The sequence below is a fragment of the Capra hircus genome, chromosome 6 (assembly GCF_001704415.2).
Source record: "Capra hircus breed San Clemente chromosome 6, ASM170441v1, whole genome shotgun sequence".
Classification (NCBI taxonomy): domain Eukaryota; kingdom Metazoa; phylum Chordata; class Mammalia; order Artiodactyla; family Bovidae; genus Capra; species Capra hircus.
The window spans coordinates 103,484,343-103,512,033 of record NC_030813.1 but is presented as its reverse complement, the minus strand read 5'-3'; the positions used below and the strand labels follow the sequence as shown (position 1 = coordinate 103,512,033).

The following is a 27,691-nucleotide window of genomic DNA, read 5'->3' as shown; positions in this document are numbered from 1 at the left end:
TCTTGGGGGTTTTTCAGCCAGGAAAGAGAGATGTCTGTTTCACAGTGAGTCTGATTTCATCACTGAGTCAAACTTCTGAAACCCTTCTTGCCAGCAGAAGGGGCACAGGACACTGAGACAGCAGCATTTCTTCTGCAAATGCTGCTCCCGCACTAAGGATGAGCAGGTAGCTCCCGCTGGATTTGCCAAATGCTGGAACGTCACCACAGCGGAGGCTGCCAGGCAACCCCTATCCCCGCGCAACAGAATCTGGCTGCTGGCAAGGGCACGCACGGGACACCCAGCCTCTGTCCGACCCCTCAACGCCTACCCCCGGCACCTACCCGGGCCTCTCGCTCGGCGTCCAGTGTCCCGCCCACCTGCTCCTGAAGCAGGGCGTAGGCTCGTTGCAGAGCCTGGTACTCCCTGGTCAGCTGGCAGAACCTCAGGTCAGCCTCTTCTCGGGTTGTTGTCTTCACATCATGGAAGAGAAAAGCGTGAGGAAGCCCGTGACTTGATGTGAACGGCGGTGCTGGGGTCAAGTCAGGCAAAGACAATGCGCAGATGTCACGACTGCTGCCAGCTGTTCCTTAGCAGACCGGCCACAGCCAGGACCTAACTGGAGGGCTCTGGAGAGAGCGCTGGGGAGAAGATGCCTTCTCTGCCATCTTCCCCGGAGCTCCCTGAACCCCGGGAATCACTGAATTGTGCGCAGGGGAACAAGGGTGAGCCAGTCCTGACTGCATGGTGTGCATCTATGCAGTAAAAGGCGCCCCTCCCACCCCGCAGGTCTCATTCTGGGGATTTCTCCTAAGGAAACAACCACCCAAAGAGCATCGCTGCAGTTGTGAAAAACTGGAATCCCCGTAACACCTCTCATCAGGTGCCCGATAGGCTGGACGCACGTGCGGATCTGTGAGGGTCCACTCCAGACGGAGGATGATGACTAACACAGCATCTGGTGCTGAAAGATGCCTGTTACACATTCTTGGTGAAAAAGGCAAATCAAAATGCGTGTGTCCGACGAGATCGTATTTGACTGGGGTTTCCTGAATGAATCCCAGCGGGTGGGGCGGGGTGGGGAGACGGAGGCTGCTCTTTGCTGCTGTGTGACTTGGGCAGGGTGGGGAGAAGGGGGCTGCTCTTTGCTGCTGTGTGACTCAGGCTCTCTGGAGCAGAGGACAGGAAGGTGGATGTGCGTAGACAGAGGGTCAGGAAAGCGTGAGAGAGAGGAGCCAGGGTGAGAGGCTCCAGTTGGGCTTCCCTCTGCTCTTTTCTGTGCTGCTGGCATCCTCTCCTACAGTGACACGCCATCTTTATATACACAGGTGTGTGTGTGTGCGTGTGTGTGTGTGTGTACAACCCTGGGGGGTGGCGAGGGGCAGACCACCACACAGCAGTTTTAATGACAAAGGGCGAGCGGCACTGCCGTGGCTACAGGTCTCTGGTGTGAAATCTGTGCTGGGAAGGGAAAGGGTCCCCCCCAGGCTGCAGGCACCCCGGCATCACCATTCTCAGAACCCATCAAAGTGGGGACCACCCTCCCTGGCCACAGGCTGTGACCACACAGGTCCTGTGAGGTTCGTCTCACAGGGAGGGAGTGCGGCTACAGAGGCCAGGTGAGGCGGGAGGCACCCCCTTACAAGCACCCGGGGGTGAGGCCCGCTTACATCGTCCAAGTCCTCCTCGGGTGTGGCCGGAGCCCTGTCCGTCCTGTCCGTGTTGCAGGACGTCTCTGACAGCGTTTCCGAGTCCACAGACTCCTCGTCAAATCCAAAAAATGTCTCCACAACATGCTTCTGTGAAAGGCAATTTGCACAGCATGAGAGAGGGACTCAAGAGTCGCCTCGATACCCCCACCCCGTCATCCGTGGGCAGAGGGGCGACAGTGCGCATCAGGGCCACTGGGGCATCCCAGGAGAGGGGAGGTGGGGGGGGGCATGACTGCTGAGGGGGAAGGAGGAGGCCAGAGGTGGTCAGAGGGTGGAGGGTGGCCGCAGAGGGTGCTGGCCCGGCCCTGGCTCCAGGCTCACGAGCTGATGACCTTTTTGCAAGGGAGCCACATAGCCTGTCTGAGAGCCAGCTTCCCTCTCCATCAGAGGGACACAGGACCCCCACCTCACCCCTGAGCACAAAGTGAGGTCACTGAGCAACGTGCCCAGCATGGTAACACGTGGTGAGTAGCATCCTTGCTATACTGAGTGGGGGAGGGGAGCGCGGGGGCAGGCCATGTGCGATGTCGGGCTCTAGGTCAGACACGGAATGGTGAAAGGGGCAGAGTGTCCACAGGTGGACCTGGGGTTCTGACTGGCTGGGCAAGTTGGGGGGCAGGGGGCCCAGGTCCTCACCAGACGTGCCCCAAAAGGCAATTTTAGTTTATTTTAACAAGCACACTTACAAAATTAGAAGGAATGGCCTAATGGACCCATATACACCCAGTACTCAGATTCAGAGGCAGTTCTGATGCTCTGTGTGCTGGGCTTCCAGCTACCCTGTCCAGCACTCTCTCACCCCAAATATCACAGGAGATGGGGCTTCATTCACTCACTTATTCATTCATTCCTTAAGTGAACACCTGACTGAGCGCCTTCTATGGGTCAGATCCTGGGTGGGGCCTGGGGGGCCACAACCGATCAAAACCAGGCCTGGTCCCTCCCCCAAAGAGCTTCGGTCCCTTGGGACCTCAGACGCCAACCCACAATCAGCAGATCAACATCCTTTGTCCTAGAAACACTGCTTTCTCCCCCGCTTAAATAGCCCCTGAGAAGGATTTTTGTTTTTACAAATCACTGGATGCTCTTGATCGTGAAGAAAGAACCATACCTAAATCAGAGCCAAGCTCCAGGCTCCCACTCGTTAATCTGAACCAGGTTCTCCCAGAGGTCGCTCCCCACCTGTCAACACACAGAGGCGCTCCCCACATGCTCAGGCACCTCCCACTCTGTCAGAGCCAATGCTTGTGTACAAGCTCTTGGGTCCAGATGTCAGAAAAATGTGGCTGGTGCCACTAACAGGATTAGGAACTAATTCAGAACCAGGAAGCAAGGGGAAGGGAGGCTCCTTTGTCATCCTGTACAGTTTAGCATCTCTCATGAGGCTTTGAGGGAGGCACCCAGCCACGGCTGTCACCCACGACGGCCTCGCATTTGGCATTTGTGTTTCTGCAAACTGCTTTTGCCTTACGCTTTTTGCTTATTTAGCACAGGTCGGGCACGTACTGCCCCCTGAACTCCCGGGTCAAACGCCAGCCACCTCCTCGACAGTCCCAGGGAGGCTGGAGAATACTGACCTAACACTCCCGAACCTGCTGTCTCCATGTTCAGACTAACCTGTGTTCACCGCTGGCAGCTCCACCTCCACAGTTCCTCAGGCCAAAACCCAACCCCTTTCTCCACTCCATGCTCCACGCCTCTGAGAGAAACCCTGCTGGCTCGATCTTCAACCCACAATCAAACCCTCCATGAACCAGCACCTCCCTCCTGGTCCAAGCCACCATCACCACTCACTACTGGTCTTCCGGCTTCTGCCTTTGTCCCATAAACTGGTGGCCAGAGGGACTATTTTGTAACAAGAATCCTGTTGTGTTGGTCCTTTGTTCAAAGCCCACTGGCCCTGCACTATACTTAAGTGGAGGCCAACATCGACAGTGCGGTCCACAGGCCCTGCGCCTGCCCCCGCTCTGCTCCGGCCTCCTCCCCTCCTCCCCACTGTGCTCCAGCCACACTGCCGAGCACACCTCCAACCCTTCCACATGCCTGCCGCAGGGCCTTTGCACTGCCGAGATGCTGCCCCCCAGAACCCACGTGACTCTCTCCTTCCCTTCCCTCCAGTTTTTGCACAAACATAACTTATCAAAAGACTTCCCTGACCACCACATCAAAGTCTTAACTATCCCCACTGTTCTTCTTCCTTTATTTTTCTCCATAATGCTCATCACTGCCTAACATAAGATACATTGTGCTGATGTCAAGGCCTGACACGCTCAAGAAATACTGGTTGCTCAATGAGTATTTGCAAAGAACTCAACAGTAAACAAATGTTCACCCACGAGTAGTTTGGGGTTTGCACGTGGTGTCCCTTCCTGTCGCTCCTGCAGCCAGCATGGGTGGGCAACCACCTGGCCGTGCACCCCAGGTGAGTTCATCAGGTAGGAACATGAGTCCCTGCTAGACTCCATCAACGTCAAATGCAATCCTCTCTGAGTGGAGGTTGGAGGAGACAATTCTATGCTCTGGCACACTCCCAGCCCTCCAGGTTGAGAAATGCCCCCTGAGTTTGTGTCAATGATGCTCCAGACGCCACACCTCCAGGGAGTCGTGGCCATGACCTTCGACAGTGGACACATTCATAGCTCTCAGTTCCTCTGCACACACGGGGTTCACCTGAGCCCCAGGCTCCTTGTTTTTCTGGGAAGCCACTCAGCTGACCTTATTTCTTGTAAACACTGCTAATTGCAAGGCCTCCAGGGACAGGCCCGTTGTGCTGATCAGCAGTGAGCAGTGACGCAGCGAGGGCCCTGCCCGGCACATGGATGCAGCCCCAGGAAACAGTAAGCCTCACGGTCTCCACACGGCCAAGACACGAGGCCAGGCGGCGGTCACCAACTGCAGGCATTGCAGACTATTCTAGGGGGGGTGATGACTCAGTGCTCCATTACCTAGGGTGACCCGCTTTTTGAAACTTTGTGGGACTGAGAGTTAAATACTCAATTGCGTGCGTGCTAAGTCACTTCAGCTGTGTCCGATTCTCTGTGATCCTAAGGACGGAAGCCCACCAGACTCCTTTGTCCATGCAGATTCTCCAGGCAAGAATACTGGAGTGGGTTGCCATGCCCTCCTCCAGGGGATCTTCCTGACCCAGGGATCAAACCCATGTCTCTTATGTCTTCTGCATTGGCAGGCGGGTTCTTTACCACTGGTGCCACCTGGGAATTACTGAGCCCTAAAACAGAGTATTGGGCTTCCCAGGTGGCTCAATGGTAAAGAATCCGCCTGCAGTGCAAGAGAAGCAGGAGATGGGAGTTTGATCACTGGGCCAGGAAGACTCCCCTGGAGAAGAAAATGGCAATCCACCGCAGTATTCTTGCCTGGAAAATCCCATGGACAGAGGACCCTAGCAAGCTACAGTCCATGGGGTTGCAAAAGAGTCGGATATGATTTAGTGACTAAACAATGACAAATAACAACGTGGGGTATTAATTACAGATGCTGTAGCTGTGCATTTAAAATTGACCTCCCTACACCCCAGTGGAGCGCCTTGAAGTATCATGTGGCTCCAGAGACAGAACCCGAGGAAGCACGCTGCAGGGAGGGAAGGAAGAAACAGCTCTGAAGGCGGGATGAAACACACAAGGACATTCAAAGTATAATACAGAGAACTGACTTATGAGCACATGAGGGGAAGGAGAGGACGGAACAAATTGAGGAAGGAGCACTGACCAATACACACTGTCCTGTGTAAAGTAGACACTTAGTGGGAAGTTGCTGCAAAACACAGGGAGCCCAGCCTGACACTCTGTGATGACCTAGGTGGGAGGGCTGGGAGGGGAGGGAGGCTCCAGAGGGAGGGGACATATATATAAAATTAGGACTGATTCACGTTGCTGTATGGCAGAAACCAACATAATACGATAAAGCAACTTTGCTCTAATTAAAAAATTAAAAATATATAATCCCATAACCACAAAGGAGACAAATTCCAAGGCAGTGGGGAGGTCACCACAAGTCCACCCCCACCTTGTGTGACATATGGGTTGGGTTGGTTTGTTTCCTGAGAGTTAGTTTTTCTTTTTTTTTATTGATTGTATTATATGGGAAGCCAAAATGCACCACATAAATTTATGCCTTTATTAATTAAAAAAAAAGCTTTAAAAATAAAAAAGACATCTTAACGTTTCAAGTGAAAATCTGGTGGCTGTCTTCTCTGGAGACCAAGCAACCCTGCCTTCCACTGCATGCTCATATACACAAAATTACATACAAGACTCCAAGGAATGAAAGGAAAATCACCTGGAAATACTGTTTCTCAAACCCTCAGATCATAATGGGGTTTTTAAAGAGAGTCAAGCACAATAGAAACTGTCGATTTTTTGGAGCCTCCATCATTCAAAAATTTCCTGGGAAATTCCTAAGGAAAAAATAACTTCAGGAGCATAAGATTTCCATCTTTGCTCTCTCCAAATGCATCTTCTATGGAAAACGGCCCACCTCTCCGGACTTCTATTTTCTTTGCCACCAAAGCCTTGCCTTGCTGACATCTTTCTATAAACCAGCCCAAACGCTTGAAATGCAGTTTGGGCAACTATGACTGGAAAATAAACATTCCTTTTCCACTGACATGCTGAATACAGAGAGGTGCTCATTCTTAGCAGATCACATGAACAGAGAGGGAAAAGGGAGGCACCCCCTCCAATAAACAACCCCTTGGCTGAGCCCGGCTTCTCACGGCCTCCTCTCTCCTCGTCCATGTCATTCCCAATAATCCTGGGCACAGGAAGGAGCTTTCCAATCACAGCCGCTGATAGTCGCACGACCGCAACTGACGCCCAGAGCTGGCCGCTTACCTTCATGCTTGTAGGTCATCTCCTGGCAGCCAGAGAAGTACAGACACACCAGGGTGCAGAGACAGAGGAAAAAGGAGAAGCACAGCACGAAGAGGACGTACTCCATGGTGGGGACGCGGGGGCGGGGCAGAGCGGGACCGCTAGCCCGTGTGCGTCAGGGGAGCTGCAAGCCGCAGCACTGCCACCAGATTCCAGGCCTCTCTCGGCTCCTGGGAGGAAGCACCGATTCTTCTGCAGAGCACTCTCGTTTCCTCGACCACACTAGGTCCACTGCCTTCCTTCTCCGCTGCACCGTTCTGAGAACAACCGGGATGCTCCAGAAGGTGTGCCTTTATCAAAAGGGATGCCAGCTCTGGGGCAGATCGTGGGCTGAGAGGAGCCAGTTTCCAGGGGCGGGGCCTGGGTGAATCAGTCACAGCAGACAGCCTTCAGGCTGGCTGATTCTCTGGGGGCTTTCCTCCCAGCCCGGGGCTCCCCGAGTCTCCCTGTTGTCAGGGCCCCTGGGAACAGCCCTAGCAACCGTGATGCCGAGAGAGCCTTCTTCAGGACCAGATCACAAAACGGGGAGGTGCCTCCTGCCTCGTGTGCTTAGGAAATTTCTCTGTTCATCTCCTCACCCTGTGCGTGACCCAGACTAGCTGAACTCGTGGGTTCTTAGCAATTCTTCCATAAGCATTTGTTTTACCATTTATATGAACTGAAGCAAACCACCATCCAATAGAAAAATGGTGACCAGAGTGGTCCTCAGTTCCCACACCCATGTAGCACCTATGAGGGCACCTTCTTGCAGAAGCTTCTCTAGCCACAAGATCAAATGTAAAAACCCTCCTAGAGGGAAAAAAGGGTAGATTTCACCATTAAAAAGTAAACCTTTTTATTTGAAAGGTATTAAAGCAAGCCTGGAGGAGGGCATGGCAACCCACTCCAGTAATCTTGCCTGGAGAATCCCCATGGACAGAGGAGCCCGTCGCAAAGAGTCAGACACGACGGAGCACCTAAGCACAAAGCAACATTAAGAGGCAAAGAATAATTCACAAAAGTGCGTGCTAAGATGCTTCAGTCATGTCTGACTCTTTGTAACCCCATGGACTACAGCCTGCCAGGTTCCTCTGTCCATGGGGTTCTCCAGGCAAGTATACTGGAGTGGGCTGCCATGCCCTCCTCCAGGGAATATTCCCAACCCAGGGACTGATTGAACCCAAGTCTCTTAGTTTCCTGCACTGATAGGCAGGTTGTTTACCACTAGCACCACTGTGGAAGCCCCAATTCACAAGAGAAAAAAATACGTAGAGCCAAGTTCATATATATTTCCACTTCAGTAATGTTTGACCCTTTCAAAGTAGCCATGATATGAGCTATGTAACCAGGTCACACTATGCAATTTAGTGCTAAGTCTTTAAGTTGTCTTTCCAAATGAGGTGCCACCAGAGTTGGGACTGGGTCAGGAATGGACCTGTGACCAGGCTGAACCAAGGCACACCAGTCCTGGGACTTTTGTTGGAACCACTGAGGAGAGATATCCCCTGACCACAAAGGTTGGTTGTCAGGTATAATGCCAGCCTGAACCTGCTAAAGCTGTTTGGGCCACCACATGGGAGAGTCTGCTTGGGAAAGAGGACAGTCCAGAGGAAAGCACACTTGAAAAAGAAGATGGACAAGTCCTTGATAATTGCACGTGAGCATCTGGATCCAGCCATACCTGAAACCGGACCTCTAGACTTCTCAGTTACATAAATTCATTTATTTGCTTGAACGACTTTGAATTTTTGGCACTAGCAATAGAAAAAAAAATCTCGGCTAATGAGGAGGAGGGAGATAATCCTAGAAGTCAAGCCATCTGCAAACTGTTGAGTTCTGCAACAAGCCTACAGACTTGATTTCTCTCTAAGCTGCTCTGCACTTGGACCTTCAAGAAAAACCAAAGACAGCCTCTGCCTGGCAGAAGGATTCCTGGCTCTGCGGAAACCATGACACGTGTACCGTGCGTGGGCTGCCTCCTAGATCTACTTAGACCCACTTTGCCAGAAACTCCTCAAGAGTGAAAATTCCTCTGTACCCATCAGCTGATGCTCTCTTATGCTCAAGGCAACAAGATGCACGAAGACAATGGTGAGAGGGATAGGGGGATGGGAGAGGCTGAGAGCTGTTCTTCTCTGGCTGGACATGAGCTGCCACAGGGTCGGGGCAGGAGGTGAGCAGGACCAGGTCAAGGGCCCAGCCAAAGAGCTCTAGCTTTATCTCCTAAGAAACGGAGAACCAGTGGAGGGTTTTTTTAAGGAAGAAGGTGGCAGGGTAAGACCTGTGCCTTAAAAAGACAGTTCTGGTGGGAGGAAGATGCTGGAAGCAGAGGAGCAGCCAGAGAGCTGTAGCAATGGTCCCAGAACAGCAGATGAGGACCCAAAGGAAGGAGGTAGAGACAGATGAAGAAGCAAGGGCCTGGAGGGGAGGGTCTGGAATCAGGGAGCCTTTGCCTCAAGCCCCTCCACAATGGATCTAGGGTCCCCTCCTAACTCCAGGCAGGGGGCCAGGAGCTGCTGCAGACCTGCCTTCTAGCCCAGTCCTCTCTGAAGACTGAGTCTCACCCCCAGGCTCACTCCTGGTGTTGGGGTATCCTGTCCTGCTAGAATATGTTGCCTATGACCACCATTACTTCCTGTCTGTTCCGAAGTCTTTGGAAGTGATCTGGAAGTCCCCATGGGCATTGCTGTGCTAGATGAGGTGCCCTGGGCAGGTCAAATGGCCAAGTCAGGCTCCTAGCTCTGCTCTCCCTCTCTCCATTGCCCACCAACCTGCGATGTTGCCCAGGTAGGCCAGTACAGACTGCGTGTGCAGCTGAGCCACCCAGCTGCCTGAGTGTGGCCCTGCACCTCCCAAATCGTGCCCGTGATCCATCACCAGGGCCCCAATCGTTTCCCGAGTCCTTTACCAAAGGGCCCACAAACCCAGCAGGCAGCCCTTGGAGCAGCTCCCGCGGGGCTTCACATGCTTCTGATGTGAAGCTTAGCCACCTGCCTGGCCGTTGAGGAGGGAACGAGATGATGGGCTGCTGCCCAGGCTGGAAGGGCCAAGCCCTCATCCCTTCCAGGGACCGAAACACGGAGTGAAAGCCCTTGGCTGCCTGCTGCTTGGAGGGGATCCCCGGCAAGACTGCAAGGATGAACAGCCTCTTTAGTCCATGTGATCGAGCCCCACGGTGCGGGCCGGGTGCTGTGCTAAGGGCGGCTCATAACCCGGGAAACAAGGCAAGAGCCAGCCCTCCCCATGCTGAAAGGCTGATGACAGAGCCGTGGGGAAAAGGCAGTCCGGGAACAAAGTCAAGTGGAAATGACCAGAAAGGGGAAAAAGGGTTTCTTTGGCTACTTAAAAATGGAGAAAGCGTGCACGTGACGGAAAGCACTCAGGCGTGTGGCCAGGCTAAGGCATGGCACCCCGGCTTATGTCCCAGGGCAGCTTCGGATGCCCGAGTTCTTCTCCCACAAGCCTTGGGGCTCAAGGTCAAGTTTGGACAGGTTTCAGGTGTACTGTCAGAGTGAATGCAGGAGCCGCGGACCAGGAGTGACCTGCGTCCTGGTGACAGCAGATGCCTGCTCCATTCGGGAGAGGGGACCACAGACCTGATGCTTGGATCCCAGGAAGGGCCTACTGTCCAGTGGGGCTTTGATGTTTCCCAGCCTCCCTCAAAGGATGGGGATGTCACCTCACTGCTACCTGAGACTACCTCTCTCTTTTTAAAAATGCAGTAGTAGTAGCGTTAGTTGCTCAGTCGTGTCCGACTCTTTGCGACCCCATGGACTGTAGCCCGCCAGGCTCCTCTGTCCATGGGATTCTCCAGGCAAGAGTGCTGGAGTGGGTTGCCATTTCCTTCTCCAGGGGATCTTCCTGGCTCAGGGATCTAACCCAGGTCTCCTACATTGTAGGCAAATTCTTTACCATCTAAGCTATAGGGAAGCCCCCTCTTTTAAAAATGGGGGCCATGAATTAGAGGGGGGCGGGGGGTGAGGCAGGGCCTCACATCTAACCCCTCATGCAGGGCCTGCGTCTAACAGACCCTCCAAAGGAAAGCTACTCATTTAACATGAAGGGGCAAAGAAAAAGGATAATACAATTTACTGATTCCTGTCTACTCTTCAGGCCTGGAGCCAGATGCTCCATTTGAACCCATAAATAAGATGCGTGTTGTAAGAACCAGGAAACTGAGGTTCTCAGATTTCAAGGCTACACAGCTAGGAGCTGCCTGACTCCCTGCTGCTCCAGGCTATGGTTCCTGAGCCTAATCCAAGATCTCAGCTCTACTTTCAAGGCAAGTGAGCAAACTGTACTCATTTTAGCCATTCTTTATGGACCCAGCTCTCTCCTAAGACACATCTCTCCCTTGCTAGGCTGCACGTTCCAATGGCTGACCCACTACCTCCTGCCACTTCAGGGCAGGGGCTCTGTTTCCAGTTAGGTCCTGATCACACCTTCCTCAGAGCAAGCCCCGAACCCTGGACGGGGCCCAAGGAACCACTTAGGGTCCTTCTCCTGCAACCCCCACCCAGGGCTGAAAAATCAACAGCAGGGTCCCCAGGCAGGGACAGCCAACACCAGTCTTGTCCCCAGGAGCCCAATGAGACAGGTCAGGAGCCGTTGGGGACATGCTGCCCCCCCTGGAAGATGACTGCTATGCCCTCAGAGCATCTGCAGCAGCTGAGCTGTGGTATGGAAATGGAGGAGCCCCTTTGCAGGGAACTACAGAGTCCAAGGAGGCTTGCAACAGCTGGAGAGCAGGGATGGAAAGTTCTGGAACCTTCAATGCATTCACCGAGACACTCTGGCATGTAAAGACCCGGACAAAGTGATAAAGTGCATGTATGCATGAGGGACACAGTGCAATGAAGATTATTTAAGGAGAGAAAAGAATGTACTGATCCCTGCTGACATGTGGGAAAGAAGGAAGGGAAGCTGCCCAGGCCTGAGGGGCAAGCCCTGGGGACTAAAAACCTGCCCAGGTCCCCGATGAATCCACACATCCATCCCGTCCAGCCCTGGACTAGCTAGGACTAAGCAGGAGCATAAGGGAAACAGCTGTACATTGAATCCTGAGAAAAAGGAAAATACTGGTGGGTCACAGTAAGTGGGAAAGACCCCAAGCCAGGTCAGGAAATTTCCCTAGAGGTTCCAAGACTCTGCCTTCTAGTGGCATCAAACTCTTGTAATTACAGTGACCAAACTTCATATCCTGGAATGATCCAGTGTTAGGTAAATGTGTTTTTTCCAGTAAGAGCAATTTGTTTATTCAGTCAACAACTATTTAGGGACACCCACTCTGTGCCAGGCAATGACCAGGACACAGTGAGCAGGACACAGCTCCTGCCCACCTTGCCTGCAGTACATGCAAGCCTAGCAAATCCTAAGTCCAGTCTGCTGCTGCTACTGCTAAGTTGCTTCAGTCGTGTCCAACTCTGTGTGACCTCAGAGACGGCAGCCCACCAGGCTCCCCCGTCCCTGGGATTCTCCAGGCAAGAACACTGGAGTGGGTTGCCATTTCCTTCTCTAATGCATGAAAGTAAAAAGTGAAAGTGAAGTCGCTTAGTCATGTCCAACTCTCAGCGACCCCATGGACTGCAGCCCACCAGGCTCCTCCGTCCATGGGATTTTCCAGGCAAGAGTACTGGAGTGAGGTGCCATTGCCTTCTCCGAAGTCCAGTCTAGGCCTTTGTAAAGTTCTCTTCCCATAGACACATTCAGAAACAGGAAAAGGGGAAATAATCTCTTGCTCTGGATATTCTGACAACATGTGAAAAATATAGTCATGGGACAAAACTGGGTTTCCTGAAACCCTTTCTGGGGTATATGAGGGCACAACACAGCCAGTTCATGCAACAAACTGAATTCCTTTAGATGGTTGCTTTTTAAACATGTCTTGTAGTGAAAATGGCCATCATGTACATTACTGACAACTGGGCAAAATGACACAACCCTTCTGTAGAGCAGACAGAAGGGTGAATGTTCTTGATTGAAGCCTTCACACCCTCTGACCCACATGTAGGCTTCCGGCAATCTATCCATGGGAACTATCCAGACTATGGACACAGTTTTCTGGACAAAAGGAGTTCACTGTGGCTACATTTACAGAAGCGGGGAGTCCAAGAAGACGGAAACGGTGGTCACTCAATGAAACGTTCAACACTCAGAGAATCTAGCAGAACTGGCTGGTGAAGAGCAGTCTGCTAAGCATAGACACATTTACTGCAGCATTATTTACAACCGTGAGGAGCTGGAAGCAGACACGCCTGGTGGACACAGAACGTTAAATAAACTTATGGCCCATCCACTCAACAGATTATGTAGTCTCAAAAATTCATATTTATGATGACAGCACCATAACATGGAAAAATGCTTTATAGTATAATCGTAAGTAAAAACCCAGGGTGCAAAAATGTATGCTACAATTACAGCTACATTATCTAAAAAATTTGAAGCAGAACAAGGATGGGGGGAGGAGATTGCATTAAAATGCCAACATTGATTGCACTGGGGAGGCACTGCCATGATGGACCACTATGTTCCAGATAGTCTATACTGTGGTTATGCTACTTCCATAATAAAAATATGTATTTAAATATAACCCAGTTCTGCTGAACCGCTTCCCGTTTCTGAGAGTCTAATGTCAGTGCATAGAAAGTTGTACCTCGTTCAACCTGACTTGGTGGCATAAGCTTGGGCCTTAGAGCCCCAGACTTGAGTTTAAATGTCAGTCTGTTACTTTTCCTCTTTGACTCATTTTTATATTTTATACCTATATACTTCCTGAATTTTAAAATTAAAAAAAATAACACCAACCTCACAGGGTTGCTATGACGATTAAATGAAATGCTGTAAGTAAACATTTACCCAAATGTACAAATTTGGTTCAAGATATATTTTATTTGGCCCACATAGTGTACTATAAACAATTTGCACCAACATTCACAAGGATCTCCCTGGTAGCTCAGACGGTAAAGCTTCTGCCTGCTGTGTGGGAGACCCGGGTTCGATCCCTGGGTTGGGAAGATCCGCTGGAGAAGGAAATGGCAACCCACTCCAGTAATCTTGCCTGGAAAATTCCATGGACTGAGGAACCTGGTGGGCTACAGTCCATGGAGTCGCAAAGAGTCGGACACGACTGAGAGACTTCACTTTCACCAACATTTACAATCCTGAGATTTTACATAAAAGTGTTATGGGTTGAACTGAGCCCCCTGACCCCAAAAGGTTATATTAAGGCCCTAACCCCCCAGTACTTCAGAGTGCGACCTCACTTGGAAATAGAATCATTGCAATAATCAGTTAAAACGAGGGCACACTGGATTGGGGTGGACCCCTAATCCAATGTGATTAATGTCCTTATGAGAAGATGGCTATGCAAAGACAGAGACACACAGGGAAAACAGCACAGGATGACAGAAGTAGAGACTGCAGCTGGGCAGCTTTCAGCCAAGGAGCAGAGAGGGGTGGTCAGGGAAGCCTGGCGTGCTGCAGTCCATGCCGTGGCAAAGAGTCGGACACAGTTGAGTGACCGAACTGAACTGAACTGAAGACGAGGCAAGTCTTGTCAAATAATACCAATTTTCCAGTAAATCACTAGAAGCAAAGAAGGATTTCCCTAAAGGTTGGGATCATGCTGCCAACACCTTGATTTTAGACTTCTAGACTCCAAAACCTTGAGCTAATACATTTCTGTTCTTCTAAGACACCCAGTTTGTGGTACCTTGTTACAGAAGTCCTAGGAAACCAATGCAGAGATTTCCACGTCTCTTGAATGACTGAATTATCTGGCACCACCTGGCTCACTTTCCTACAGCAGCTGATATTCTGGACCCAGTTTTTCAGTCACCACCACTCCCTATTGTCCCACTGACACCAAGGCCATATATCCGTGATCATTCAGTAAGACATCTGCATGGCTGTTTTCTTTACAGATGAGAAATATTTCTATATAGCCATATCTCTACCAAAAGATAAACCAGGAGGGGCATCTGGTTTAGTAAGAAGGCGATCAGGCCCATATCTTCATGGAAGTGAAAAATGTTTCCAGGTGTTAATACAAACTAAGGCCTTTTAAAAAATAGCAATTTGCAGGACTTCTTCAGCAGTTCAAAGGTTAAGACTTCACCTTCCAATGCAGGAGTGTAGGTTCTACACCTGGTCTGGGAACTAAGATACCACATACCCCCTTGTCAAAACACCAGAACATGAAACAGAAGCAATAGTGTAACAAATTCAATAAAGACTTAAGAAATGGTCCACATCAAAAAAATCTTAAAAAAAAATATACCAATTTGCTCTTTTACTTTCCAGCTTGGTCCCTGTGGGCATCTGAGTTTTCCAAGACTGCCTCTGCTCACCTCACTGGACATTTGGACAATGTCTCTATAAAAAGGGCAAAACCACATTTTCCAGGAAGAATGCACTCTGCATCATTCCAAAAAAGCCTGAAGCCCCTGATTCTTCAAAACAGGATATATAGATGTTATAAACCAAGACCAGGTATCCTTTAAATCCTTCAAAAGGTCTAAGTATTTATGTTTTTAATTTTGGGCGCACATCCCCAGAGGCCTAAATACAGGATATGTCTGTAAATTTTCCATGAATAAATGACAGTAACCAGGTCCATGGCCTAGTTATTTATGTTGCTTTGAGAAGTAGCTATAACAGGTTTTTCCGCATCAAACATGCTCAGATGTGAGGGTGCGTGCCTTCAGGGCCCCTCTATGGGTTGCTCGCTCCCCTCCCCCATCCCTGGACCACCCGCCCTGCAGATCCTGGCATGGAGCCAGAGCAGGGCAGCTGTGCCACTGCTGGCTCACCTTGGGTGGCTTCAGGCCCTTCCCGCGATGTCTTCTGGACCGCAAGAGCCGTTCTCTCTCCTAGAAGGAAACACAACCGTTTGCATCTTCAGCCAGTCTTCACATCACGCCCAGCGACCTACTGGCTCCAAGCGGGGATAACTCACAAAGGGCATAACTCACAACTCTGCTGCGCCTACCTGTCTGCACCGGGCCTGAGTCGGCCCAGGTCCTAAGCACCCAAGGCACAGCTGCTTCTCAGAACTGACAGCTACAGAGCCACACCGTGAACTGGACTTGGACCCTCCCAGAAAGAAAAAATGCCAAGGTTGGCCAGTACTGTAAAACTCCACCCTGGCTGCCTTTGGGGCTGGAAGCTATAAAACTTCAGGCGATGTTGACTAGTTACCTACTGTCAGTGACCCCAATAGAAAATAAATAATCCTGTGGCTTCGATCTCACACAGAGCTGTGGCCAAATCCCCGTGGGGATGACACACACCTCATTTCTCTGATTCTCAGCTTCTTCCTTTAAGTACTAGAACCTGCCCTGCAAGAGACTGTGATTACCTGTGGCTTCTGTCAGTAGAAATGGCACCTACAGGGGTAGTGGCAGGAGTAGCAGCATTCTGCCCCAGAGGAAACCAGCAAATTCTCTCCTTCCTGATTATCTCCTTTCTGATAGGATGTTCCTATCCTCTTTGGCTGTCAGGAAACCCAGAGACAAATACGGTGCCTGGCAACAACCCTTATGGTCCCCCCCTGCGTCCCTCCTGATCTTGACTGACGCTGCCATCTTTATTTTCTCTCGTCTTATCTGTTTATTATTCCTCTTTCGACCCTGTCATCGTTTCGTTGGGTGTGTTTTTTCCACCTTATGTGGCATAAAGACTTTTATGTGTAATGAAGCAAAGATGAATGGAAGGTTGAATGAATAAATGGAGGGGGGTGGAATAAAGGCAGGATGGAGAGAGGAAGGAACGGACAGGAGAGGGGGAGGATGGGAAGGCGGATGGAAGGAGGGGAGGGAGTATAGATGGGTGAGTGGAAGGAGGGAGCAGAGATGGAGAGACAGGCAAGCAAAGTAAGCTGGACAACTTACAGTCAAAGCCTTTCCTAGAGCTTTGCTCACTGGCTTTTCTATTTTTTGAAGTACTCTTTGCTTCTAAGATGCAACTAAAGCTCACTATAGATGCTCCCTTCCTGGTCCCTAAGCTCCTTCCACAGAGAGCAGCAGAACTCTCTGGGTGTCACACTCAACCTCCTTAAGACATACTCACACTCCCCCCTCCTTGATCTTACACACACACACGCACACACGTTCTTAGCAAGTCCTTCAAATTCCGGTCTGATTATAAGGTTCCGGTTTTCAAGTTCACAGTCTGCAATAATAGGCTAAAAAAAACACATCAGACTTCTCCAGGACAGATCGATCACACCCACTCTGTAAAGGCCAGAGACTCTTTTCAAAAGAGGCTGATGCTGCTTCTTAATGGCAGCAAACTCGGCATAAGGGCTGAGCAAAAAGAGTAACCATGGAAACCGCTCCCAGATACCGGGTGATGTCGTGTAAAGCAAGTGGAGGCTGCTTTCTGGAAGAATGGAGCAGGAAGCCCCCATCACCAGGAGGAGCTCCGTGAGACGCTCCCCTGCCCCCCTGTGCCCCCACACTGCTTGCAGCCCTGATGCCATTCTGGAGGCCCATGTCTCCTGGCACCCCACGGAGGGCTTGGCACTGGTGCAGGCGCAGACATACCAGTGAGAGATCGTCAATGACGTGTTGCTGCTCCAGCACCTGCAGCCTCAGGAACTCAATCTCCTGCTCGTCCCGTGTCAGACTGAGGTCGTTCAAGGAAGTGTGCCTCTTCAGGGACGCCTGGGCCGACAGTTTCTCTTTCTGTAGCCAAGGGAAGAGAGGACACTGCAGGGCTGCTCGTCCGTAACCCTTGTCAGGGACCCACCATGCGTCAGGGCACAGAGTGTGGGCTTGGGGATACGGGATGAAAAGACGGAGGGAGGGATGACTGCTCCCTGGTCCCCACTCTGGAGGAGCGGACAGCTGCAGACCAGAGCCAGGCTCGAGGCGGGGCTGACTGTGCCCACTGCCGACAGGAAGGGCTAGCAGGCAATGGGGTGGGAGAGGTGGACGTCTGCCCTGAGCCTAGAAAGCTTGGGTGCTGGGGGAAGAGAGCATGCCATGTGGTAACAACGCACACTCACAGCTGGACCTTCCAGGGAACAGGGAGAAGGGTGTTCCGTCTCCCAGAGCCTCAGTCTTCTCAGCTGTACAATAGGCATGCTTGAGGCTACTTTGGACAATGAAACTCAGAGTATTCCTTAAACCATCAGCTGCAAGACACCACTCTGACCACAAAGACCAATCATTCTCGCTGGAGCAAATGAAAGGTCCTGATTTAAAGCACTTGGAGCAAAACTGTAATTGTTGGCCTACTGAGCTGCCCCAATGTCCCAGGTCTCCTGTGAGAACCTTCTGTGTCATCATTCCATCCTGTCCCTGACCCTACAGCACTGATGTTTGCAATCCCATTTCATGGATGAGAAAGAGGTCTGGGCCCACGGACCCCAGGCGGAGATGGCAGAGTGGAGGTGCAAACCCGCTGTCAGGCCGCCTGGTACACACTCCTTCGGGCACAGGTGCCCACAGCACTGTGAATTCTCGGGAATGGAGGCAGGAGGGATAGGGTGGGGTTGGGGGCGGGGGTGGGGGGAGATGGCCTGGGCCAACTTGGACTGCTCGGGTGAGGGGCTGGAGGAGCCCGGGCGAGACAAGGGCTCCGGATCCGTGACTCACCATCTCCACGTTTTCCCGCGTGAGGTTCTTGATCTTCTCTTCCATCCTCTGGATGCTCTGCAGCAAGTCCTCATTCTTCTTGTTCATCCGCTTGTTCTTCTCCACCAGGGGCTTCAGCTGGACCTCCGTCTCGCGGGAGCGTTTCAGCTGCAATCGGACAGACACAGAGGGCAGCAGCCGTAAGACCCAGCTGTGGAGGCCAGCGGAGATGCCACCTGGCTGGAGCCACCCCTGAGGAGACCACATCGCCCTCGTGATGCAAACATCAGGAAGAGCCCACAGGTACCTGGCTTCCAGACACAGGCTCCCACCTGAGCCTCAGAAGGCCTCGGGCAAGGCAAGAGGAAGGGGTATAGCCCAACACGGAGACTCAGAGATCTGTCTCAGGTCACCCTGCTGGCAAGTGGCCTGAGCTGCATCCACACTTCCCTTACATCCAGGCAAAACCCCCAGAGGTCAAGGTTCACATGCATAAACGTCAGTCCAGCCATCTAGCTCCTCCTGGCCACCATTTCTCCCCAGGCACAGACTTAGCTGAAAGCTCAGCACTCTTCAGACAACAGAGGATCCCTGGGCCCGGCGCAGTGCTGCGGGTATGAGATAGATGGGTAGCACCCGGTGCTGAGCTGCTCCCCGAGTACTCTGAGCACGGTCCCTGTGACCATGGGGTGTCCCTCCACCCTCTCACCTCGTCAGCATCTGGAGGGCCCCTCTTGGGCCCGGGTCCTGTCCTGGAGGCTGTGTCAAAGGGAAGACACCATGGGGGTGGCCATACAAGAGATGGGGGAAGAGAGCAAAGATGGTAGCAGAGGTAAGAACACAGTGAGACAGGTCCTCATGGACGGTCCACACAGGGGAGGCACGCTGTCAGAGGTCAGAAGGGGCAAGATCAGGGCGTGTCCAAGGAGCTTCATGGACGGCAGTGGGAACACAGAATGTGGGGATGGGAAGAGCTGAGCAGGCCTGGTGAGGCCTGATTTAGGGAGCTGAAAACTCTATCATTGGTTTCCACCCCCAGCTCGCTAGCCCTCCCCACGCACCCTCCTCTGGCCAAAGGCTTTGAGGCACAAGCATTCTGTGGTCGGGTCTGCCTTCTAGAACAATCCATCACTCTGACTGCTGTGTGCGGGCCAGCCCAATGAGACAGAGACACGAGAAGTGCTGGTGGAGGGGGATACGGAGCAGGGACTGGGAGACTGAACAACTAGAAGCATCCACTCTTCTTCCTTCTGTACACAGTGTCCTGGGTGACGCACACTAGCTGCAAGGCCACAGCCAAACTTTCAGCCTCAGTTTTCTCATCTATAAGATGGGAATAACAGTAGCAGACTCCGGGAGACAGTGAAGGACAGGGAAGCCTGGTGTGCTGCAGTCCATGGGGTTGCAAAGAGCCCAGCACGGCTGAGTGAATGACCAACAATGGTATATCTGCCTCAGACACTTGTTGTGAGAACTAAATGCATGGGTATAGCTTCTGCAGGGTTATTTCAATGGATGAAAATTAGAAACAACTTAAATATTCATCAATATGATGACAGTTGCAAGACCCATTGCATCAGGTACTCACCATGTGTCCAGGCATCCCCTCTCCATTAACCCTCACCTCGATCCCAGGAGGGGCTCCCTCCCATCCCCATTTCACGGACAAAGAACCTGGCCACAGAGAGGTGGGGCGATGTGCTCAAGGTCACACAGTAAGTGCCAGAACCAAGAACCAAACACAAGGGACTGACTGCAGACCTCTGCTTTGGGTCACCAGGATGTGAAAGTTAAGATGAAACACTGATGGTAGTCATTAAGATGTAAAATGTACCACGCCTTATACACTGTACCGCTAGAAATCTATCCTGCAGAAATAAAGGTTCAAGGGAGTAAAAACAAAAATGTATCTTCTGTGTGGCATTGTGTACAGTAGCAGAGAAACCTGCTGCTGCTGCTGCTAAGTCGCTTCAGTCGTGTCTGACTCTGTGCAACGCATAGACGGCAGCCCACCAGGCTCCCCCGTCCCTGGGATTCTCCAGGCAAGAACACTGGAGTGGGTTGCCATTTCCTTCTCAAATGCATGAAAGTGAAAAGTGAATGCGAAGTCACGAAATAGCCTAAATCTTTACCAGTAGAGGAGTGGCTGAATAAAGCATGGTTTGGCCACACAGACAGAGTTCCACACAGTTGTTACGAAGACAAAGGTAGATCTTCCGCATTGCTGGGAAATGGGGTAACTGATACATCAAGGGAAAAAGCAAATTGCATAACAACAATACACAGGCAAACTATCCTGTGTGTAACCATAAAATAACAACAAAGGCTCTTCCTAAGTGTCAAGGCATTCACATAAACATGAAAAGCATGTCAGAACCACTTCAAACTGTTAACAGTAGTTATCTCATGATTTTAAGATCCCAGCACTGTTATTTACAGTATGCAAGCAACCTAGATGTCCTCCGACAGATGAATGAATAAAGAAGCTGTAGCACACACATGTGTAAAATGGAATATTGCTCAGTCATAAAAAGGAACGAGTGTGAGTCAGTTCCAGTGAGGTGGCTGAACCTAGAGCTTGTTATACCGAGTGAAGTTCAGTCGGAAAGAGGAAAATAAATATTGCATATTAATGAATATATATGGATTCTAGAAAGATGGTACTGAGGAACCCATTTGTTGTGCAAAAATAGAGACGGTTACATAGAGAACAGACTTGTGGAAATAGCGGGAGAACGAGAGGGCGAGCTGAGAAGGTAGCACCGGCACATATACACTGCTGCTGCTGCTGCTAAGTCGCTTCAGTACCGCGTGTAAATAGATTTAAAAGAAGATAAAAATGATAGCTAGCGGGAAGTTGCTATGTAACACAGGGAGCTCAACCTGGCACTTTGTGACAACCTAGAAGGCCTGAATGCTGAGAGTGGGAAGGAGGTTAAAAGAAGGAGGGGACATACGTATACTTATAGCTGATTCACGCTGTTGTACGGCAGAAACCATCACGACACTGAAAAGTAATTATCCTCCAATTAAAAATAAGTTTTAAAAAAAGATCCCAGTTCTGGCAGGCTTATCAATTCTTTCTTTAAATGCTTCAGAAGGTCTGAATTGCTTCAAGCGAGGTATTTTTTCTAATCCATTTAGTAAACTATTTTGCCTCTCATGAGGGATATTTTTTAAGCTCATGAATATTTACCCAATAAGTGGAGACATAATATGAGATGGACTGTCTGATGAAAGCTATATAAAAATATGCCTTTAAAAATACTGGAAGGAAATGAAATTATTCTGATCCTGTTAAAACCATGAAGAAGTGACACTTATTAACACTTTTTATCTCCATGTGTTTCAAAAATACAGATACTTTTACAATAAAATTTCGAATAAAGAAAAATACTATGAGGCATTTGTCAAGAAGTTTATATATTGACTACCACTCCATAAAAATTAGTTTAACTGTTTATCCTGCATTTTCAAGAAGTTACTATTTTTACTTGAGTTTTTTTTTTTTTTTTTTGGCTGTTCCTGGCCTTAGCTGCAGCATGTGGGATCAAGTTCCCTGACCAGGGATTGAACCCTGGCCCCCTGCATTGGGAGCACAGAGTCTTACCCTCTGGGTCACCAGGGAAGGTCCTTGAGATTTTTTTTTTTTTTTAACCAGAAGTTCATATCCACCACCTTTAAAAATAGAACTATGTGAACTTTTATGCAAAAGAAAGTAAACAGATAAGCAAAAAATAAAAACTGTCCATAATCATACCACCTAAAACAACTTCTCATATCCAGGATGATGATAATGTGTTTTTGTTCTGTAAACCGCTTTTATCATTTAATTTATTGTGGACAAATTTCCATGGCAGTTAAATTATATGATCTAAAACACCATTCTTAATGACTGCATACAGTTCACTGCATAAATGTTCCATGATTATTTTGATCAGTACTTGAGGATCGAACAAGTGGGGTTTGGTTTCGTCTGGGTTCAGTTTTGGTTGCTACTGTATAGAGACATCACTGCTATGAACACCCTCTCCACGGACCCCTCACTGAACTTTTCTGATTGTCAGCTCAGGATAAATTCCTGCGGAAACTAAGGATACTAACAGGTCTCTTCAACAAGCGTGTGTTCGATTTTTAACCAGGAAGAAATTAGGGGAAAGTAGAGAAAACCAGGAGGCCTGGGTATCAACTTCCTGTTTAGAGCCTGGTTTGTGGCCCCAGGACTGCTCTCCCGAACCCTGCAGGCTCCATCTGCCTCTGAGGGGGTGGGGGGCTGATTACCAGTTCATTCCTCTCGTCTGCCAAGAGGGTATTTCTGTCTTCCAGCTTCCGTATCACCGAATTCAGTTCAGCAATTTTTAGCTGAAATCGCCGCACGTCTCGCTCATCCATATGTTGATCCTAAAATAGAATCAAGACACGAATGTACTTTGAAAAAGCTTAACTGAGTCACAGCGCTTCATGGACCCTTCTCGGAAAACTCTCAGGACAAAGGTGAGCTCCTCATCAGGGGGACAGTCAGCCGTGCTGGGGTCCCCCAGGTCAAGCAACATGTGGAAAGACCAGCTCCAAGGCGATGAGACGGCAAACCCTCCAGCGGCTCCCTAAGATCTGGGGACCTTCCATCCCAGCCCCTGCTCTCCGAGCATCTCTGATGAAGGCACATCACCAATATGCCAGGCACTGACTGTGCCCACCTCGCTCACCACTGAGATGCCAGGACCTCATGTGGGTGTCTGCACACAGCCTGCCTGACAGACTTCAGTATTAAATGAATGAATGAATGAGTGAATGAATGAATGCCTGCAGCTTCGGCCTCCTCTGTGCCTCTTAACTACCAGCTGTCCCCAGGTGCCCTGTCTGTTGGCTGAGTTCCCTCTCCCGGGCAGGGGGCTCTGCCTTTAAATCATATTGTCCTCACTGGGTCCCTTTCTGAGCTCTTACTGGATACTCGGCATTCATGCTTTCATTTCTTTCTTTTTAGTTGAACTCTAAGACCACCAGAGGCAAGAGCAGCCTGTTCTTCACCTCTGCACTCCCTGCGCCGAGCACTGGGCCTGGCCGCAGTGAATGTCTGTATGTGTAGCAGGATGGGTAAGGGAGAGAAGGAAGGGTATGCAGATGGATGGGAAGGAAGGAGGAGGGATGGGGGGAAGGCAGGCAAGTGAGTTCACCAAGAATGACCAGTGGGAGGAGTGATGGGTAGGCGGTCGGCTCGATGGCCCCGGTGCATCATGAGCCCCTCACCTGGACGCCCATGAGCTCGGCCATGTCCCCTATGCCGGGCGGGAGCTCTCTCTTTGGACTACCGTGGTACCGCTCAGCCTCTCTGACCTGAACCAGCTGCTCATCCAAAGCCTCTTTCTGAAGCAGCAGCTTCTGGGTCTGCCCAGTCTGCACGCCGAGCTCCTTCTCCAAGGCCAGAATCACACGATCTTTCCCCTTGATCTCATCCATCTGAAAAGAGAAAGAACAAGCAGCTGACTGTAGGGGCTTGTGACCAAGGAGAGCTCTCCCTTGCTGGCCTCAGGCCTAGGGGAAGGTTCAGCAGCTTCGTGGATCCAGGGCGGCTGGACTCAGCAACATGGGACAGAGAGACACTGCAGGACATGGCCCAGGCCCTGCTCCCCTGTCAATCACCGGCCCCAGCACAGAGAAGCACAGAGCTGAGGGTTCAACCTATATCATCAACCAGACACTTACCCCGAAACTGATCTATGTTTCTTTCTCTTACCTTCATGACATAAAGTCAAATCCTGACTGTCCAGGGTCACCCAGCCACTCCCCACCCTGCCCCAAGCAGCTCAGCTTGGTCAGAGTTGGTTATCCTCCTGCCTCCCACTCCCGTCTGGCCGTGTCTCCTGCTGCTGCTGCTGCTGCTGCTGCTGGTGCTGAGTCGCTGCAGTCGTGTCTGACTCTGTGCGACCCCACAGACGGCAGCCCACCAGGCTCCTCTGTCCCTGGGACACTCCAGGCAAGAACACTAGAGTGGTTTCCATTTCCTTCTTCAATGCATGCATGCATGCTAAGTCGCTGCAGTCGTGTCTGACTCTGTGCGACCCCATAGACGGCAGCCCACCAGGCTCCTCTGTCCACGGGATTCTCGAGGCAAGAATACTGGAGTGGGCTGCACCCCTCCAGCAAACAGCTCTCGCTAAGGTCTCCAACCCTCTCCTGGCCCCCAAACTCACCAGACAATTTTCTGTCCTCTCTCCTCACCCCTTCTGACACTCTCACCCACTCCCTGCTTCATCAACTTCCCCCACCCTCCTGCCCTCCATGGGACTGTCTCCGTCTACTTTACAGACTCACCTTCCCCTGGTCACCATGGAAGTCTGTAGTTTCCAAATAGTTTCCTCTTCCCATCTGTAGCCTCTCCCCGACCAGCCAAGTCCTTACGCAGACACTAACTCCCTGTATGCGGCTGGCGCTCCATCCTCCTCCCCCTGCTCTGACATCTCTAGGAGTCCCACAGTCAGAGAACCGACTGGCTGCTTCTTGGGGCCCCAGAGTGCCTCGGTCTCCCCACGTGCAAGCCTCAGCATGAGCCCCAGCTCACCCAGCCTCATCCCTCATTCCCTACAGGAAGCCAAGCAGAAAAAAAGCTTATAGGAGGAAGCTTCTGCCATATACCATACACTTCAGTTGTTTCTGGACACAAAAGCCAACAGCTGGGAAACTGCCCCAGGAAGGGCGCTGTGCTGGCGTGCCTCCTCCCCAAATCCATGCCCTTCTTACCACCTGGGAATGTGACTTCATTTGGAAATAGAGTCTTTGCAGATATAGTTAAGGTGAGGTCACAGCGGAGTCGGGTGGGCTCTAATGACTGGGGTCCTTATAAGAGGAAAGAGACACAAACAAGGGAGAAGATGACTGCAGAGACTGGGGTGATGGAGCCACAGCCACGGAACACCTGGAGCCACCAGAAGCTGGAAGATGCAGGAAGCACCCTCCCCTAAAGCCTCCAGAGAACAAAGTCCTGCAACACCTTGACTTCAGACTTCTAGCCTCCAAACCTGTGAGTGAATACATTTCTGTTGCTTAAGCCACCTAGTTTGTGGTACTTTGTAACAGCAGTCCTAGGAAACTAATACAGGTGTTAAAAGAGAAAATTTCCCAGTACTAGAGTTTCATTAATTGACAAAAATCACAACAGTTTCAATTACAGTGATTATCATCACAGAATTTAGAAATAAATTCTGAGATAAGGTACACAGAAAACTTCTGAAAAGAATACTAATGCTTTAGTAAGAATGGTTTCAACAGGCTCTGGATAGAGTCTTTATGACATGGTATTGTTGAACACATACCTGTGTATGCCCACCATGAGCAAGCCTGTATGTAAGGTGATATAACGCGGATATTGCCTTGATCACCCAACACAAAGGTTAAAGCCACATGCTATAAAACAGCTTGCCACAGAGGGAAAAGTACTAGGCATGGAGTAAGAAGGTATGAACTGGAGACTAAACCCCCACTGGTGAACTGTGTGACCTCTGGCAAGGCATTTGACCTCTCCAAGCTTCAGGCTCACTTGTAAAATGGGGATGTAGGCAGCTCCACTTAGAAGGGGAACTGTGAGAACTGAAGGGGACAGCAGATAGGCAGGCTGCTTAGGAGCAAGGCCACTGGATTGCTGGGTCCTGGCCCTAAGGCCACCACTCACTGGCTCTATTATCTTGGTTTGACTACCTGATTTCTTCCTATGCCTCAGTTTTCTCATCTGTGAAATGGGGATAATCATGGGGATGTTGTGAGGGTGAAATGAATACATGGAAAGTGCTTAACACACAGTAGGCATAAAGTAAACAACTCTAATTACAACTGCTGCAGGCACATAGTAGGTCTCAATAAGTAGTGGCTCCTGTCCTTCCTAGACTTTTATCTCCTTTGGTGTGCAAATATGAAGAACACTGCAGTGGTTTGAATTATGGTTCCTAAAAGGGTATATTCACATCCTGACTTCAGATACCTGTGAATAGAAACTTGTTTGGGAAAAGGGTCTTTACAGGTGTAATTAAGGACCTTAAGATGATGAGATCATCCTGGATTAACTGGGTGGGTCCTAAATCCAATGACAAGCATCCCCACAGGACAAAGAGAAGATGCATAGAAAGAGGAAAAACACAGAGGCGAGCCAGAGGGAGGCAGAGATTGGAGTGGTGCACGCACAAACCCAGGAACGCTTGGAGGCCCCAGAAGCTGGAAGAGCAAGGAAGGGCCCTCCCCGAGAGCCTTCAGTGGGGCACGGCCCTACTGACACCTTGACTTTGGACTTCGGGCGTCCAGAGCAGTGAGGGAATAAACTTCAGTGTGTCTGTGGCCATTTGTTAAGGCAGCCCCAGAAAACAAATACAAATGCCCTTCTCATTAAGCACACTTTCAGAGGGTACACATTAAAGTTGCTTGTAACCTGAATCAGAAGTTGAAACTCCTGCCTCTGAATCAGACACCTTGAATTGAGACACAGATCGCTCAAGCAGAGAATACTGATTAAGAGCTCTGTCCTGGGCAGACAGAAGTAAGTTCAAATCCCCACCCCCACCAGCTGTGTAACTCTGGGCAGGCTGGGTCACCTCTCTTAGCCTCAGCCTCTGTGATGTGGGGACAATGAGAACACCCTGTTTAACTAGAGGGAGATTCAGATCAACCACGGAAAGAATTTATCACAGAACCTGGTTATCACAGAACCTGGCATCTTAAAAGCACACAATCAATGTTGGCTGCCATCATTAACCTACTTTAGCTCCTGGCTATCTTATTGAAACAGCAGACCATGAAAAACTGATGAAATATAACTGAGATTTACAAAGGAGGAAAATGGCACCCCTAAAACTCCAGACTGAGGTTTTCAAGCAAAGTCCCAGAGTTCTAACAAGCTCTTTGAGTGGCCTTTCTTTGGTTAAAAAAAAAAAAAAGTCTTCTCCCTTTCCCTCTGCATCCCTCCCTGTCCCCCAAGACAATCTCCCGCAGCTCCCTGCTTTGACTAAACCTGATCTGAAGGTGTGGGGAACAGCGCCCCCACTGTAGGGAAGAACTCTTGGTGATGCAGGAAACATTGTTGCCACTGCCGATTTCAACCCAGAAACTGTAAGAACAGTGTGAAAGGAGTTAACCACTTAAACTTGTTTTCCTGAATTCAACAATACTGAAGGATGCTGGGAAACACTGATGAGCAAAACAGATCAGAGTCCCTGCCTCCAGAGCTTTCATTCCAGAGGGGAGGGGAGCTGAAAGCAGAAGTCAATACTGGAGTAGACTAGAGCATGCTTAGTGCTAGGAGAGAAAATAAAGCCAGGGGAATTAGTGGTGCGAGTCGTTACAAGTTAACAGGTAGGGTTCCAGTCTGTCCCCCTCAGCATTCTGGCTGCACACTTCTGGCTTTGCTCTGGGGCCAGAAAGCACTCCCTTCCACCACCACATCACACTAGTCCCTTCCACAAGAGGGCACAGCATCACAGCAAGATGTCTCTGGAAATTCTCAGCTTAGAAGAGCACTGGTTCCCTACTTGATTCCAGTAAGTGAGCAAAGGGCTTAAACCCAATCACATGG

The 27,691-nt window shown here is 50.4% G+C and overlaps 1 protein-coding gene across 1 annotated transcript in view; it reads right to left on the bottom strand.

Moving 5' to 3' along the window:
- The window catches only part of JAKMIP1 (janus kinase and microtubule interacting protein 1), a 131,108-nt gene that overhangs the window by 6,740 nt on the left and 96,677 nt on the right, over positions 1–27,691 (bottom strand). Inside the window, exons 4-10 of the mRNA XM_018049713.1 lie at positions 23,386–23,595; positions 22,420–22,539; positions 18,160–18,306; positions 17,104–17,244; positions 15,370–15,429; positions 1,650–1,778; positions 324–452 (exon numbers count right to left, since the gene is read on the bottom strand). Coding sequence (XP_017905202.1) covers positions 324–452; positions 1,650–1,778; positions 15,370–15,429; positions 17,104–17,244; positions 18,160–18,306; positions 22,420–22,539; positions 23,386–23,595 — 936 coding nt within the window. The remainder of the gene's footprint in view (positions 1–323; positions 453–1,649; positions 1,779–15,369; positions 15,430–17,103; positions 17,245–18,159; positions 18,307–22,419; positions 22,540–23,385; positions 23,596–27,691) is intronic.